At 41.3% G+C, this 17,532-nt stretch overlaps 1 protein-coding gene across 2 annotated transcripts in view; it reads left to right on the forward strand.

Annotated features, from left to right (window-relative positions):
• The first annotated feature begins 4,147 nt into the window (after positions 1-4,147).
• ARHGAP10 (Rho GTPase activating protein 10) overlaps positions 4,148-17,532 on the forward strand; it is a 147,312-nt gene continuing 133,927 nt past the window's right edge. For both annotated transcript variants that reach the window (XM_064651746.1, XM_064651747.1), the window contains exon 1: positions 4,148-4,540. In XM_064651746.1, coding sequence (XP_064507816.1) covers positions 4,387-4,540 — 154 coding nt within the window. In that variant the 5' untranslated portion in view covers positions 4,148-4,386. The remainder of the gene's footprint in view (positions 4,541-17,532) is intronic.

The following is a 17,532-nucleotide window of genomic DNA, read 5'->3' on the forward strand; positions in this document are numbered from 1 at the left end:
TTGATAGAGGAAAGTCATGCTAGAAAAAACACACAGTAACTGGTCAAAACACTTGGGCTGAAGTCCATGAGGATGTGCAGCTATTAGTATCAGAAAGTATCAAATATTTTATACGAGGACTGAGCTCTAAAGGAGGATATAATATCTTATTAAATCAACTGGTACCAACAAGCCTTCCTCCAGTTTTGACCAAAAAAAAAACAAAACAAACCTATGAACTTTAAATTAGTTACAGGTAAGGAACAACCTTCTCTGACTTTAGCTTAATTATGATTTCCAGCTAGAGGATGATAGTATGGGGAAAAGTGGGTTACAGGGAGAAAGAGCTAAAAAAACCTACTGGCAATTATCACCTGCAGACAATAAGGTGTAAGAGGAGCTAGACTGTACCAAATATTGTAATGAGTAAGTATCTGTGACACTCCACGATTCTCCAAACTAGTTCAACTATTTTTTTTGTCAGAGCAAATAAATGCCAAACAGATAGCATAAGTTCTTTATAGTGCCTACTTTTAAGCACAAATGAAGTAGTACTGTCTGCTAATTCAACCCATTTGTGGAGGACAATCACTAAAAAGTGGCAGTGTAAAATCGCTGGAATTCGCAAGACTCAGTTCAGTTCAAAGGCTGGGGAGGATATTTGTTAATCTCATACTGCTTTTTGGTGGAACACTTCAGGGAAAAAATGGCCATAGAATACAATGTTTATAACACAGAAAAAGCATACAGCTGCATTCTAAAATAATTTGTTGGATAAAGATTTTGCTGTAAGGGAGTGCCAGAAAGGAATGTCCATCTTATCAGATATATACATGATTGCCATAATAATAATAATAATGAAATTGGTTGACAGTTGAATAAATAATGTTGGTCTGCATCATGGGTGGTCAGAGGTCAGTCAGTTCCTATTTGCACTCTTGATGGATGAGAGCAGAGGGAACAGGCAGCCCAGTGGTACCTCACATATGCATGAGACCCTAAAGGTCTTGCAAGCCAACAGTGATGTCACAGTCATAAGCAAGATGGGAGTTAGAAGGAAATTCTATAAAATTTCTGTTAAACCCATAACAGGACTAACAGAGCTAAAAGTGCACAGACAAGAAAAGAAACTACAATTCCTTGGAAGGATGCTGTTGCTAATGATGTTTTCAACAACACAACTGTGAAAATGCTGGGAGCTGATATCAACGCTCTCTAATAAAATGTCAATAAACCTGAAAGTTAAATTCACTAATTTCTAACCCATCTCTGCATAACATACAGCCTGGGGACACAATCAGCCACAGATCAGAATATCATCTTTCATGAAAATCAGAATGGGGATCAGACAAGAACATAAGGTAAGATGGAACAAAACATATATGCTGGTGTATCCCTATCGTATAAAATGATTTGAAGAGGGTATTTTCTGATACCATGCATGCAATGAATGCCAAAGAAAAATAGCCAAAGGAAAGATAAATACGCTATTTGTGGACAAGATATTCCTTTTACTGCTCATTAGATATGTAATTGTCCATACAGTAATGGGTTAGTATTTCTCCCTAGTCTGCCATCTTTTTTTTTTTTTTTTTAAATCACAATTCTGCAGTTTTAGAGTTTGACTGGTGGGTCAGGTTTAGGAAAAGATATATTTAATAATTTTGGTGGTCAGAATCCAAAACGTTGTCTGGATACCAACACTGGATAAACAGTGTAGAATATTGATATAATTAATAGTGATTTTGGTTCCTTGCTTTATTATGTAAAAACAAGTTAACTCTATTCTGGGAAAAAATGTGTTATGTTTATGTATGTATTTCTGTTGGACTACAACTGCTCCTTCCTAGAATGGAATACATTTTTACTTTACATGATTGAGCCAGGTGGACCAATTTTCCTTAATGGGCTTGTCATGGTAGGACAAACCTAAACTTTAGATCCAATGTTTTTTTGCCAGCTAAAAAGCTCAGTACTAAGCTAAACATTCCCCCCCCCCCCATTTTTAATTTGAATGCAAGCAGAAATCCACACAAAGCATGGGATCCAATTACTTTACAACACTTTAGTGAAATTATAACAGGAAAACTACAGTAACTATAAACAAGCATGAAAAATATTATTCCAACTAATGCCAAGGACAACTGCAGGTCAAAGTAAACAAACTATTCATGGAAGGCATACTTACTCTTGAAATGCTGCTCCAGTAATCTAAACAGAGATAAGGATTGTTTGTTATTTCTTTAGGGTGTTGGTTTTTTTTAAATTATTTTTAAACTGAGTTTGAATAACATAGTTTCTTAGTTAAGTAATATTAGAAAATAAGTGTCACAGCAGACAATGTGATCTTGCAGATTAATTTAAAATGAGATTCATGATGTGTCCCCCTATTTCCATAGTTGACTTCTGCAGGTCGGTGCCTGGGGTCATACAGAAAGGGGTTGATAGTTACACCGCCAGTTATCTTCATCTCAGACATGCAGATTAGGTTTAACTGTGGGCTCAACAATAATACATTTAATTAATACCAAAGCTCATTGTTTCAAATGGAGCAGAAACTAACATGCAACTTGCCACTACACAGAAAACAAAATAAATTAAATTTACTCCCAAAGGAGAGATCACATACCCCCCAATCATCTAATAGGGTGACACCAAGGCACTATGAATTGCACTATGGTCAAAACATTAAAACCATGAACTTATAGCTAAAGTATAAATAAAAGTATAACTACAAGCCTTTTTCTGTTTTTTTTTTTCATGAGTTTCCCAACATTCTGAACTGAAATAATTCGAGTTGTCTTCTCAAGGTCTTGCTCTCGCTGCATGCAGTACTTGGTCACAAAAACTGTTTGTATTAGTTTATTGAATGAAGACATAAAGGTGAGTCTGCCTCTACTGTACTGAGCATTTCATGGGCAGACACAGAAGCAGGATGGGGCAGGCGAGCAGTGCCAGCCTTCTCAGCCAGCAGACCAGCACGGCCGATTATGGATCAGGCAGCCCGTGTGCAGCTCTGTGCATCCTCCCAGTGAGAGCCTGCTCAGCCCCTTCCTAAAGCCCATGAACGTTTTTGTGAGGTGAAGGGGGGCCGGCAGCTGGTAAAATCATGGAATATGCTGAGTTGGAAGAGACCCATCAGAATCATCAAGTCCAACTCCTGGCCCTGCACAGGACGTCCCAAAAATCACACCACATGCCTGAGAGCATTGTCCAAACTCTTCTTGAACTCTGTCAGGCTTGGTGCTGTGACCACTTTCCTGAGGAGTCTGTTTCCAGTGCCGGATCACCCAGTGGGTGAAGAATCTCCTCCTGATATCCAGCCTAAACCTCCCTTGACTCAGCTTCATGCTGTTTCCTTGGATTCTGTCACTGGTCACCACGGAGAAGAGATCAGTGTCTGCCCCTCCTCTTCCCCTCACAAAGAAGTTGTAACTGCAATGAGGTCTCCCCTCAGTCTCCTCCAGGCTGAGCAGACCAAGTGACCTCAGCCGCTCCTCATACAGGTTCCCCTCAAGGCCCTTCATCTTCATTATCCTCCTTTGGATGCTCCCTAATAACTTAATATCTTTCTTCTATTGCGGTGCCCAAAACTGCCACAATATTCAAGGTGTGGCCGTCCCAGTGCAGAGCAGAGCGGGACAATCCCCCCCCCATCTCCCAGCTGGTGATGCTTTGCCTGATGCCCCCAGGACACGGTTGGCCCTCCTGGCTGCCAGGGCGCTGCTGACTGAGATTCAACTTGCAACCGACCAGGACCCCCAGGTCCCTTTCTGCGGCACCGCTTTCCAGCATCTCATCCCCCAGCCTGTACACACAACCAGGTTGCCCCGTTCCAGGTGCAGAACTCGACACTCGCCCTTGTTAAACTACGGCAGGCGACTGCTCACCTCTCTGCCTTGCCGACGTGCCTCTGCAGGGCAGAGGGCTCTCTCCGGCAGGGCAGTACCCGCCCGCCTTACCCGCTCGGGGACGCCCGCGGTGCTCCAGCAGCAGCTCCGCCCGAGCACCGGGAGCACCGGCGCGGCCCCCCCGCCCCGCACGGTGTCGCCGCCGCCACGGGGCGGTCGGAAGGGGCGGTCTGCGGGCGGGCCCGGGGCTCTGCCCGCCCCGCCCGGCCGGGCGTGTCCCGGCGGGGCTGCCGGGAGCGGGGCGTCCCCGGCCGCGGGGAGGGCGGCTCCGCGGAGCTTGCAGTGCCCGCGTCCTGCGCCGTGCGGGGCGAGCCGAGCCGCGCCGCCGCTCTCTCTTTGTGGCCGCGGCCGCTGCTGCTGAGGGCTCAGCTGCTGCTGCTGAGGGTTCGCCGGCGGCGCTGCGGTTCGCGGGGAGCCGAGCCCCGGCGCGGCAGCAGCAGCAGCAGCAGCAGCAGCAGCAGCAACAGTAGTGGTAGTAGCAGCAGCAGCCTCAGCCATGGGGCTGCAGCCCCTGGAGTTCAGCGACTGCTACCTGGACAGCCCCTGGTTCAGGGAGCGGGTGAGAGCCCACGAGGCGGAGCTGGAGAAGACCAATAAGTTTATCAAGGAGTTGCTGAAGGATGGGAAGAACCTGATCGCCGCGACCAAGAGTGAGTGGAGGGTGCGGGGGAGCCGCGGGGGCGGCTGCCGGCGGCGCGGGGCCCGGCGCCGGGCGCTTTTGCCTTGCTGCTGTGCCAGAGGGCTTTGCACCGGCGTGCTCCAGCCTCTGCCTGGGGTCCCGCGTCAGCAGCTGCGGAGACGTGGGTCCTCTCCAGCCCTTCGCCGCGGAGGGGGGATAAGGGACAGAGGCGGCTACATTCCCCTGGTATCGCCTGTTGCCGGGCCTGGCTTGTGTGTTCGGCGGTGCCGAACACACCGGAGCCGGCTGCCGTGTGAAATCCCCTGGGGGGACTCGATTTCAGGCGTTCTCGGTGCGCTGCAAGCTGAGCGTCTGTGAATGGCATACCTGAACGTAACCCTGTCGTGTATGTGCATTTGCAGTCTGTGAAGAGGCTGATGAAAAATACCCTTTTGTCAGAAGTCTACGTGTGGTCGGGAATTATCAGACTTGTAGTGCTGCGGTGACAGCAGTAGTTACCAATTCTATGGTTTTGGTCTCTTAATTTGTGGTAGTGTTTTGTTAATTTTGTGTTTTACTCGTTGAATATGTGTATACTGTATATATAGGGTTAGCTCTGCTGTAGTTTATGTAAGAATCATGTCCTTTTCCTTGAATGACCGTGTTAATGCACGTTCTTGATGGAGTATTGTGCTAATATGATTTTTACCATTTAACTTAAGATACAGTGGTGTAGTCCCCTAAATATCTAATAGGATGATTGTCTCTACAGATTATTCAACTAAAACACTAATACAGCGCTCTGGCACTGTGTTCTCAAAAGTGTGCAGCATCTTTGGTATCATGGTAAACTTCTGAAAGCGGGCAACAATGCTGTCAAAATACTTCCCTTAAACTAGTAGGTATTTGGCCAATGGTTTGAGCAGTGTAGCTGCTGAGATATGGTGAAATTTTAAAACACATATTTAACTCATTTTGTGCAAATAAGGAAACATCATTTACTGCTGTCGCCTCTGTTTGGTGTGCCTGGATAAAAAGGTAGAAAATGCCATATCAAATTTCACTCATATGTAGCTGTTATTCTTTGGCCAATTTACACTCACTTATTGCAAATCATGATCTCAGAGCATCATTTGAAATTTGTGACTTGAAGTGTTGGTATAAATCATCTTAACTTAGAGTGTAAAGTAAAAAAGTGTCCCTAAACTTGGATAAGAACAGTAGAGGGAAATCATTCCAATTCTATTTCTCAAGCATTGAGAGAGTATTTTGACAACTGCCCCAAGCCCTTAGTTTCTCATGTATTGTTACATATACAGAACTTAATTGGAAAGTGGGGATGGTGGTGAGGAAAGTCCTAACTCGAATGAGCCTCCTGGCCACAGCAAAATCCTCTGTTGGTAATTTTTGGCCCTGAATGCAGTGCTCAATGTGCTTTCCTATGTGTGTTGGCATCCAAGGGAGTCAGTGTGCTGACCAGAGCCACCTGGCCTGACAGTGCTTGATGAAATACTTAGGGTTAGCCGGTGAGAAATATTTCGAGAAGCTACTTGAGACCCTGCCCTGTGTTCAGGTCTAAGCAATACCTTCCTTTCTGAGATGAGTCAGAAGTTTTATTCTTGAGTGTAGTTGCTGTACCTTACTCTAACAAACATGTGTGCCTAATCATACTTGTTTGAAAAGTAGAAACAGGATGGACCCTTCCTTACATTTCAGTTTTCTGCTGTTGTCTCTCCCCTTTACAGTGCCCTGAGTGATAGGGTTGAAGTTGAGATACCTTCCTCTGGTGCTGGTGAAGCATTGCCACAGTTCAACAGGCATTAAATATAAATTGAACCGGTGGAAACACAAGGAGAAGTTAAAACCCTTCAGAACCCCAGTGGTTAGGGTATTGGTCCTTCTTGTGTTTTCAGAAGAAAACATCAGCATCTGAATTCTTTGAGGAGCCTGATTCATTTGCTGTCAGGAAACCGAATGGGATTAGTATTTGATCCAAAAAAGCAAGCTTGAGAAGTGGTCTAGACACAGAGCTAGCTATTCATTTCTGTCAAAACTGCATTTTCTGCACAAAGACAGGCTTACTTATTCTCAATTTAGAGAATGTGATAATAAAGCAGGGCATAGCAAGCTTAGGTGACTGCCTCTTAGACAACAGTTGATTACAACTTTTAGAAAATTGTTTTAGTCTTTTGAACAAAAAATGTCATCTTAACAATAGCTAAAATATTTCTCTTTCTAGAACCAGGTACATTATGGGATTTGTATCTGGTTTAATTGATTTCTGAGCATAATAAGGTTCCCTGAATGGTCTGTAAAATATAAAATGTGGTAGGTGCACTATTATTCTTAAATTTGTGGGAAATTAAGGGACTGCAATAGACACCACCTTCGTTCTCCCCTCCCCCCTTAGTGCTTTCCTTATTTCACTTGTAAAGCAGCCGCTTACAACAAACGTTGCAGGGATTCTTTAGGTGTGAATAACTGATGTAATTGAATAGATCCCACTTCCTGCTTGACAGACAGCCCTGTAAGTGACTTTGATGCTGCCTGCACTGGGTTACAGCTTGACAGCTGGAAGCAGATACTGCTACCACTCCCCCTATTTCTCAGGAGCCGTCAGTGTCTCACAGGACAAAAGATATCATGATGTGGATCCTCTCTTTAGCTCTCTTCCATTTGTCTCCTCGGTTGTATGGGATTGTACTTTTCACCTGAATCTCCGAAGAATTGATTTTTGTTTGTACAGGACTATGGTGGTTATATAAAAAAAGAGAGAGACAATGAAAAAAAGGAGGATCTTTTACATTCTTAATTGTTGAATTTCCAGAGTGAAGCATACTTCAAGTGTATCTGCACTTTAAAGTTTCAGTAGTTTCAAGAATGTGATAGAAAGATAAACAAGACTGACTCAAAGCTGTCTGTTTCCTGTGTAATGGTTTGAATCACTGAGTTGTCTAGTTCAACCTTCATTTTGGAAAATGAATAAACAATAGGTGGCTCTTTCTCTTTTTTGCAACAGTTAAATACGTTTATAAGGAGTACAGAAAGAGATTTTTTTGCCACTCTTAGTAATCATTAAATACAAGTGGTATACAGGTATGCTTTTTAAAATAGAAATGTAGTATTTCTCAGGGGATTCCAGTTCAGTTAAACAAGTTAGGATCAAAATGGTTTGTAAATAACTTCTGGATGGATCTAGTTGGGCTTCTGTTGAGAGAAAGCGAATTTAAAGATGCCTGATCAGAGAGTTCTTATTTTGAATCATGAAAGGAACTTGAATTCTTAGTTCTAAGCTCTTAAAAATCTGAGATGCAAGTTGTTTGAAGCTAGAGGATACACTAGATACTATGTACAAACACTATGTATTTGCTTCTATATTAGTCCAACTCTGGGTCTCTTGACGAGTGTGAGATTTATTTGGGTTTTTTGAAGATATTTCTTTGAAGGTGAGACTTTTCCCTAAACCCGTAGTAGGAGCTGCCACTTCTTATGAGACATCAGGGTGGAGTAGGAAGAGTCAGCAGGAGAATAGGTTTTGGCCCTGGGCATCTCACTGGGGGTTTGCAAAGGATACTCGTGAGTGCGTGCTCACAGCTATTCCACATGCCTGAAAGCACAGCCTCCCCATTCTTGGATTTAGGCTCAAATCAGAGCAGAATTCTGTTTGGGTCAACTGCAGTGATTTTGGAATGGGTCAACCAGTGATTTTGGTGAAGATGGAAGATGGATGGAAAAGCCAAGACAACAGGAAAGTTGAGTTCCTCAGGAGGCTTTCAAGAGGTGTTCTGTCCACAGTGCCCATCTGAGGGAAGCCTAGACGAAGTTTGATGGGGAAGGATGCCTCACATGTGCCTCTTGGTCTTTTGTCATCAGGATCAACTACTGCTGTGTGACACCGCAGTGTTCAAATACTCTTTTCACTCCTGCTAGAATGCAGAGCAGCCACCTCCCTCCACTTGCATCCTGCAAAACTTGCTACCCAGTGGCCCCATTGTGTGGTTGTCACTGGAGCAGGTCTGTCCCTCATTCCACTGCTGTCTCTGTTTCAGCTGAGCGCAGGGTAGTTCCTCCTGTACCCTGAGGTTTTGGGTTGTAAACTTGGTTCTGTGGTGTCTTAGGCATTGTATTTGATGCAGTGGACATCCTGGCTACCCAGTTCTGATCTCTGCAGACAGCTCGATGTGCTCAGACTTCTGATGACTATTTTTTATTGCTATTTTTGGTTTATGTTTTTCAGAGAAGAGTTGCTTCTTGCATTCTTCCAGACAGAATACAAAACTAGAACTATATTTATTTAATCTACAGAAAGAGCTGGTTGGAAAATAAAGAGTTATTGCTAATTGTTACTAGAGAATGCTGGTTTACTTCAGGGTGTATATCTGCATTCAAGAGAAAAAAAAGTTGATAGTTCTCTTTCCTTTCCTCTGAAGTGTTTTTAGTCATTGGTCGTTTACAAGTTTGCCAGCAAGAAGTAAAGGAGACGGGAAATCTTGTCAGCAAGAGGAATAAAGTCACTCCAGTCCCATCTCCAACCTAGGAAAATAGACTGAATCTTTCTTTTAACAAAGTTGACTGAAGAACCTAATCCAATCTCAAGAATCACTCTGATGTCTGTGTTGTCCAAACCCATAATCTCTTTTCTTGGCCAGTTCTCTTAGTGTGTGGTGGTGGTTGATCTTTCAGACACTGGTCTACAGTAGGGTTTTGGTCTGACCTGGTATGTACATTATTATGTAAATGTAAAGGCTGTGGTAATCCACATAATAACACCACATGAAAGCCTCTCCGATCACTTGAACCATGGTGCTTTTTTTTTTTGTCTTAAGGACTAATTGTCCATTTTTTAAAGCTTTCCTTAGTATAATCTGCAGTTACAAAACCAAGTACAGTGTGTGCCAGGTCTCAGTCTCAGGAATTTTCTGCAACAAAAATGTTGTTCTACTGACACTCTAGTACATGTCAAAGAAGTAAGGTAAAACTATTAATATAGCTTTAATAACTTATTAATAACTTCTAGAGAAGAAATGGGCATTCACTAAAGATTTAGGAAGAATCCAAAGACTGAGTAAAAACTAATGTCATTCCAGGGGAGTGGGGATTATTGTGAGAGGGCCTTAGTTGAACTTGAGTGGAAAGTTTCTTAAATCAACTGTGGTTATTTAGGACACTGATTAATCCACCTTGAATTCAGTGACAGCTCTGAAGTAATAGATCTTCACATTTAGTGTTTTAGAAAGCTATTTTATTTTTCAATTAGTACCTCAAGCCCAAGCTTTATTTCTATTGTAAGGCATGCTTTAGGTGTCATAACCATAAGCAAATCAATGCCATTAGTGAACACTCTGGAATTTAAATCTGAAATATACTTTGCTAGGGCCAAGCTAGATACAAATTTCTACCAGGACAGCACTAGATCCTGTGTTGCAAAGACTACTGAGTAGGATGTACCTTTAAAAAAAAAAAACCCACTTTCGATTGGAATTAAGCTCAATAATGGAAACATTAGAAAACTAAGGCAAACAGGTACTTTGGGGCCCATCTGATAAAGCTTTCCCTTAAGAAAGAGCTGCTTATAATAGAATGTTGCTTTTGCCTTCCCTTCCAGATAATTGCCACCGCTGGGGCCTAATTAACTATGGCAGTACTTTTCTTTTTTCCCCTCTGCTTGTCCATAAAGTTACTTGTTTTAAGGATCAGGCAAGTGCTTTCTTTTGAGAAAGTACTCTGAAGAACATTGTGTTTAGCTCCACCCCAAGTAAAGCATTCGTTACTGTGTCAGTAGCTATAAAAAGTGTCAGAGTCATTCTGTGGAGGATGCCAGTTTGTCATCTTGAATCTCGTCTCTTCAGCTTGATTTACTTACTGACTCCATTACCATCTTTGTCCTGTAGATGTTCCACTGTTCTTTTTTTTTTTTTCCATATTAAAAGTGAGCTAGAAAATGTGATGTCAGATAATATGAAATTTCATGATAATATGAAATAATATGAAATTTCATGAATTTATATGGATGTTCTTGGTGCTGAGGGATGTGACAGGCTGTTGGTAAATGAACGTCTTTTAATCTTTTGGGGAAAACACATCATTTTTCAGCTCTAGATAAAATCTGTAAGCAGTCATTAAAGAGAATGTCAGTGATCAGTGTAATTGTCAGTCTTCAGGGCAAAACCAACAGAAATAAATTTGTAATTTTTAGAGAAATTGCCTGGTTGATCATGCTGAAAAGTTTTTGTTGTTTTTTTGGTTGTTGTTGTTTTTTTTTTTAAACAACAAATGTTTTAGAAATGTAATTTTAGAATTACATGGAATCTCAGTCTGTCTTAAAGAGTTGGAATAAAGGGTGGATTTGCCTTACAGTCTGTAAAATGTAAACACCTGCTTGCAATTAAGTGAAGAAAAATAGGCCCACTGCTAAGGCTGCAGGTGTGTGCTGTACCTAAAATTATCTTGTGCTTGCCAGCTGTGTATTGCAAAAATGTTTCAAATTTTAACAAGCAGAGCTTATGACACTGATAACAGTTCTCAAGTCAAGTCTAAAATAGCTTCATAGTGTTTTATTGAGGCAGAACGTCTCCTTCTGATTGACACAGATTCTTTTTCCAGGGTGGCAGAGGGGACAGTGCTATGTTGATACTTTTATTTCTTTTATTTATTTTTCCCCTAGTGTACAGCAAGGGGAGTAGCAAACAGGCTGGGTGTTCTGCCCTTGTTTTAGAAAGGAGCATGTGGAAACATGCTTGGAATGGCACTGAAGAACTGCATCCCAGTGCTCCTCTCCTCCTCCCCAGCTGTCTTTTAACATTACGTAATTAATGTCTATAGTTTACATTGACTTCAGTGCTTTTGTTTTACAATGCCAGCTCCAGTCCCTGCTGCAGCACTTAACATGTTAACCTAAAAAGCAGAGGCTTGGCTGTTGGAGGGAGACAGTCCACAGTGTGTCAATCTTGGCAATATGCTTAATGTTTTGATAGTGTGGGTTGTGGCTTCTTTAGATAATTTTTATGACTTGCTTATGTCTGCTAGGGTTTCCTTTTGGGTTTAATGTCACTTTTTTAAGTTTCGAGACCAGACTTACTGTTGTTCTTTGACAGTGGTTCTTAAGATGTTACAACATTCCCAGTGTAAATGTCTTCAAGATTTTGAGTTGGCTATCGAAGGCACTTTGAACAAAGTTGAATGCTTTCTGGAATATCTAGTGAATGTAAAATATATGTTCAAATAAACTTGGACACACATTGGCAGAATAGTTTTAAGAAACTACTGTTCAGGGAATTTAACATCTCTCTGCTGGTGGTTGCTGCCACCCACTGTAGTTGTCAGTCTTAATCAGCACCCAAAATCTGCCTTGTTGCTAAGTCAAACTCATCTTCTTTGCCAAGTTTAAACTAAGCCATCAATTTTGCAATGAGTTGAGTGAGGCAAGCTCATGTGCTCCATCCCAGCAGTTCCTTTGGAGGTTGTTGTTGCCCTTTGGGTGTGACTTTGATAGAAGAGAGGGCAGTAATTTAAAATGCCTCATGTTATACGTCTGGGATAGATATGTGTCTTCTGTCCAAAGTGCATGTTTAGCTATCTCACTGGGAAATAAGACACTGGAAAGGGAAGTCTGTGGCTGAGTTTACACTATCCTCAAATTCTTTTTCTAAACAGACATTTTTGGGATTTTTTGACAGCCTCAATGTTGTGTTATTGCTTTTCCATACCAGCTTGGATGGAGCTTCTTGCAGATACCCTGTTCTTTGTGAATGCCTGTTACTCCTTCTGCTCTGTTTTTGTTTCCTTCCTTTGTTGTTCTTTTCCATCCTGTGTGTTTGCTCATCTTTCAGGATAAAAATAGAGAGAAAACATCCAAGCTCTCAGAAGCAATGTGGCCATCACAGGCCAAGGCCAGATCAGAAGTTCCTGTAAATCATTCGTGTTAGGCTTGTCCTCTGTGGGAAAGGAGCAGTGTGGGGGGAAAAATGATCTACAGAGATGGAAAATCACAGTGTTATTAAACTGATTGTGGTTTAATAGCCCACACCTTTGAATAAATGTCCTGTTGTTACCTCTTTAATTGAGAGGACTGGGTAGGTGGGGGTTATCTGCTCAATAAATAGGTCAGAGAGAGGCTTCGCCTCTCAGATCTGGTTTTTACAGCTTCTCTCAGTTCTCAGCTTTTGTATATGCACCTGGCTGGTTGGGACTGCATGTCCTTGAAGAAGAAAAACAATGCTTTGTTTAATTTGGCAGGGAAAATTGAGTATCCAGGATGAAACTGAGCAGGGCTGTGTACCAGCTGTGGGCCTTGAAGGACATTGTGTTGTGTGTGGTGTACAGGAGTAGGTTCTCAGCCACTTTGTTGCTAATGAGTGGTTTTTAGCTTGGAAATTTCTCCATTTCCTCCATTAGGATGATGTGTGGAGGCTTAGAAATGATGAATGAATTAATGGTGAAGAGTCTGAAGCTTGTTGCACTTCAAGCATTTCAGCCTTAAGAAAAATTGGACTGTATGTATCTAATCTGAAAAGCTGTGCTCTCTTTCCAAGCACCTTATTTTTGTTTGTCTTCTTCTGTTATTTTGTCAGTCATTAGAAAGAGTTGCATGCTTTGAAAAATATTAATAATATTTGAATATGGGTATGATGGAACAAGAAAAAAAAGAAATTTTGTAGCAGTTTTAAGTTAATATAGTTATGCTTCTTCAAAAGAAATCCTACTATCTTGCAAACAGGTGGAGGGAACAGGCTGCCAGGTCACTGAGGACCTGAGAGAAACTTCTGGAAATATCATTTTGACAGTGGGTCACAGTTCTTAGAAATCTGTCATGGGGCTAAGCTTGTAGTTTATGTGGATTAGCAGACTGGGAATGCTGCATAGTTTCAGCCTTTGGAATACGTCAGCACTCTGAGAACAAAGCAGTATAACTTGTCCATACTTTTTTCCTGTTAAGATATCAGGTTGTGGGCTATTGCTGTTGAAGAGGCCTGGACCAACTGACAAACTCAGTCATGAGCCAGATGACTGTTCTTCCAAAGCTTTTGTCTGTTCAGCTTCTCGACCTGGAAGCTTTTCAGGAACAAAGCTGACTTTGTGTAGTCTGCTCTTAAACACTCGCTCTGTGGTAATATTACTGTACTTGTATTGTGCTTCATTTTTCTTTGTTTTCAGTAACTTCAAAATGCACAGTTTCAAATTTCTGTTGTGCCTCTTGCCTAGCTGCTCCCTTGTTCCAACAGATTAAACATCTTTGCTAAAAGAAATAAAAGTACCTGGAAATAAAAGAACCTGGAAGTATTGCATCCTTTGTGTTTTTTTGTTTGGTTTTTTTGGTGAGGTTTTGTTTGTTTGTTCGACTTTTATTATTATTTTTGTTTTATTTTATTCTTTTTATTTTTAGAAGTGTTATGGTTTATACCCCAGCCAGCAACCAAGCCCCATGCAGCTCCTCACTCACTCCCCCACCAGTGGGATTGGGAGGAGAATCAGAAGGGTAAAAGGTAGAAAACTCGTGGGTTAGGATATTGACAATTAAATAGGGAAGCTAAAAGCTGTACACAAAAGCAAAGCAACACAGGGAATTCATTCACTACTTCCCATGGCCATGCAGGTGCTCAGCCATCTCCAGGAGAGCAGGGCCCCATCATGCGTGGCAGTTACTTGGGAAGACAAATGTCATCACTCCAAGCCTCCCTCCCTTTATATACTGAGCATGACTTCATATGGTCTGGAATATCCCTTTGGTCAGCTTGGGTCACCTGTCCTGGCTGTGTCTCATCCCAGCTTTCCATGCACCTCCAGCTTGCTTGCTGGCATGGCAGTACAAAAAGAAGAAAAAGCCTTGGCTCTGTGTAAGCCCCGCTCAGTAATAAGAAAAACAGCTCTATTATCATCACTGTGTTCAGCACAAATTCAAAACTCAGCCTCATACCAGCCACTGTGAAGAAAATTAACTATCTCAGCCAAAAACAACACAAAAAGTAAAAGAATCTTATGCAAAAAAGAATCTAGGAAAACTTCTCTGTCCCATGACCATTTTTTTTTGTTTCACAAGACACATCTGTGTGTCTTCCATTACTGCTTGTCCTGTGGGGTTTTGTAGGGTTGCACCTGAGGGGAAAGGCTGCCATCCTGAGGGGTAGGGAATTAACTAGTCGAGCATGGAAATTTAATGTTGGCACCTGCTTCTCTTCTCTCACTGGAGTTTTTTGCAATGTTTTATGGAGGAATGGTGCTAAGCTCCAGACATGCAGCTAAAGTTTCTGTGTAGCTAGTATAATGAACTAGACAAATATTTGTGTTTCGTCCTTGAATGTCGTGTGTAGGAACTTGGTTCTCTGTTTAGATGAACTTTACTGAAGGCCTGTAGCAAAACTGAAGGACATTAGAACCCAGTGAGACAAGATACTGTGGCTTAAGAAGAATTGAAGTGTGTTCTCTGCCTCATCAATCTGTTGCAGAGCCCAAGCACCTGAGGACTGATGCCATTATCTCTAGATAGTGCTCAAGCAGTGAGTATCTGAAGCTCCTGATGACTAGAAATGCCCTCCTGGAGGGCTGAGATCTGATGCCAAGCAGATTGGAAGATCCATGAGAAGTTGGGTCTGATTAACCTAACAGAAAATGCATTTTGTCGTGTGTATGCAATTATTACACAATACATGCAGTATGTGATATCCTACGTGCAAATATTATTGGAAAATGTAGCTTTGAGACTCAACGGAAATGTTTCTTTTCACTTATCTGGAAATTTTAAATTTCCCTTCCTGCCTCTATTAACAACTTTCATATATCTGTAATTCGAATGTGTCTTAGATATAAATTCCTCTTTTTTATTTACAAAAATACTTTATATTTTGATACAACATAGTTTGTATTGTATATGGGGCCTTTTTTTTTTTTTTTAATTGCTGCTATAGCTTCCTCCTCAGGTCAGTCCTGAGAATCTTGCTATAGTGGACATGTTTCATGTCTGCAAGCTTAGATGTTGTTTCACAGACATGAATAGTTTTATGGTGCGAACTAAAGAGGCAAGCTTCTAGAGAAGTGATTTTCTGAGCAGCTTTGGGCAAGCCCTTCTCCTTTTTATATCTCAGATTTCAGCATTTCATGGATATTGGAATACTACAGAGAAGTGTTTTGTATCATTCCCTTCTTCATTAGGGAAGACTGCACCCACTGCTCTTTTTCTGTAGTCATTATTTGAATTGAGCAATAGTTATAAACTTCTTGTATACTCTTCAAGTAAATTAACATAATATAGAATCCAGTAGGAGAATGTGCCATGTTCTCCTACACTCGTGTTGGACATCTCAGTATGGAGGGTGTGGCAGTATGAGCTCAGAAAGCAGCTGTTCTGCTTTTGACATGCAGATTATTCAAGTGGAAATTTAAGTCAGCAGTTTGGCTTTTCTAAGGTTTGTAGCATATCATAATTCACTTTTTTATAGAAAGTATCCTTATGTGAAGAAAAACAGGTATGCCAACCTTGCAATAACACTTCCTGGACATGGTGAAAACCACTTCAGATTTGTGAAGTTATTGCAAAGCTTGCTTCACTGAAAAGTTTTTATTTTCCCTCATTGTACCTTTTGTTTGTAGTTCTTTAAATGAAAGTGTTTGCAAGAAAGGTGGCTTTGATACCTTCTTGAAAATTAGTTTGGCATTATTACCATTAATGCATTTAAAAATACAGTTAGGAATTAAGATGTCAGTCAAGAAAAGTAGCAGCATTTTTTTGGATGGAGGAAGCAACTGGACCACATAGCAATTAATCTGATAGTGTCTCCCTGACACTTCTCTCTGGTACAGGAAAAAGTTTCTCTAAATGGAACTTAACTTGGTTTGTAAGCAACATGTAACAGAAACAAGTAATCAAAGCTCCTTCTGAAGCAAAAGCTTCTGATGCTGCAAAAGTGTCAAATAAACCCCAAATAATTCTATCAATATTTATTTCAATTTCAGTCCCTTTATAAATAAAGTTTGCTGTGTATGCTTTCTGTTCCTGTAGTGATAGCTATGGTTTGCTTGCTTTTAAGATCTTGAAGACTTGTGAGCAGACAAAAAGGACTGTATGCTTTTGATGTCTCAGATTTGATAGTAAATCCCTGTCAAGGAAATTTGTGTCTTTAAGAGCATTATCTTTTGAGTAAGGATGCTCTTCTTCATAGATTTTTTTTTTTTCCTCTGAAGCCCTTTCTTTCAGTTTCTCTTTTAAATATAGAAAATTCCTGTAGTTTAATAGTGGTGAGGAGGTGATCTCACATTTCAGGAGGATATTATTGAATGGCCTTATTGGAACATTGCTTCCTATACACTATTATTAGTGTAGTAGTCGAGAGAGATATGAGCAGCTGCCGAATTTTGTTCTGACTGCCTGGATGGGTGTGTTGGGATGACATTCCCAAAGTGACAAGTAGAGACACCAGGGGATGCCAGGATGGATTTTTGATTGGAAAATAGTTGACATTAGTTCAGTGGTTTGTGATTCTATCTTTTTTCTCCATCTCCCTTCTGAGAGGTCTTAGTAGCATGACTTTTCAGATGAATCTTGCTGTAGCCACCAGAAACTGCTGCCTGCTTCACCTCATTTGATGTCTTTAGCTGCCTGTTCTGATTAAAGTTTTTAAAGCAAATTTATGTGAATGTTCTAGTTTGAGTATTAAGGATGAGCAGGAAAGGTCCAATAGGCATGGGTTTTAGCACTTGCTAGCATGGAAACATGCTCAGGGTTCCTAAGAGTGTTTGGAACAGAACTTGTAGGGCAGAACAAAGACTGAATCAAGTCCTCTCTGAAGCAGGAACTTCTAATTCCTTGCTAGGCTTTGGAAAATTATGGTTTGGATTTTTAAAATAATTTTTCCTGTGTTTCCATGCATCTACCATTGGTTTTTTCCTACCTAGTAAGAGTTTATTGAGTAGGAATAATTTACTAAAAGAGCAAGAGCAGAATAAATACTGTCTGGTGGTTGCCACAGCATTGCCACAGGCCATGGATGTTACAGAGCAGAGGATTCTCTGCTGGCAAGTTAATGACAAAAC

This window comes from Pseudopipra pipra, chromosome 4 (genome assembly GCF_036250125.1).
Source record: "Pseudopipra pipra isolate bDixPip1 chromosome 4, bDixPip1.hap1, whole genome shotgun sequence".
NCBI classification, from domain to species: Eukaryota; Metazoa; Chordata; class Aves; order Passeriformes; family Pipridae; genus Pseudopipra; species Pseudopipra pipra.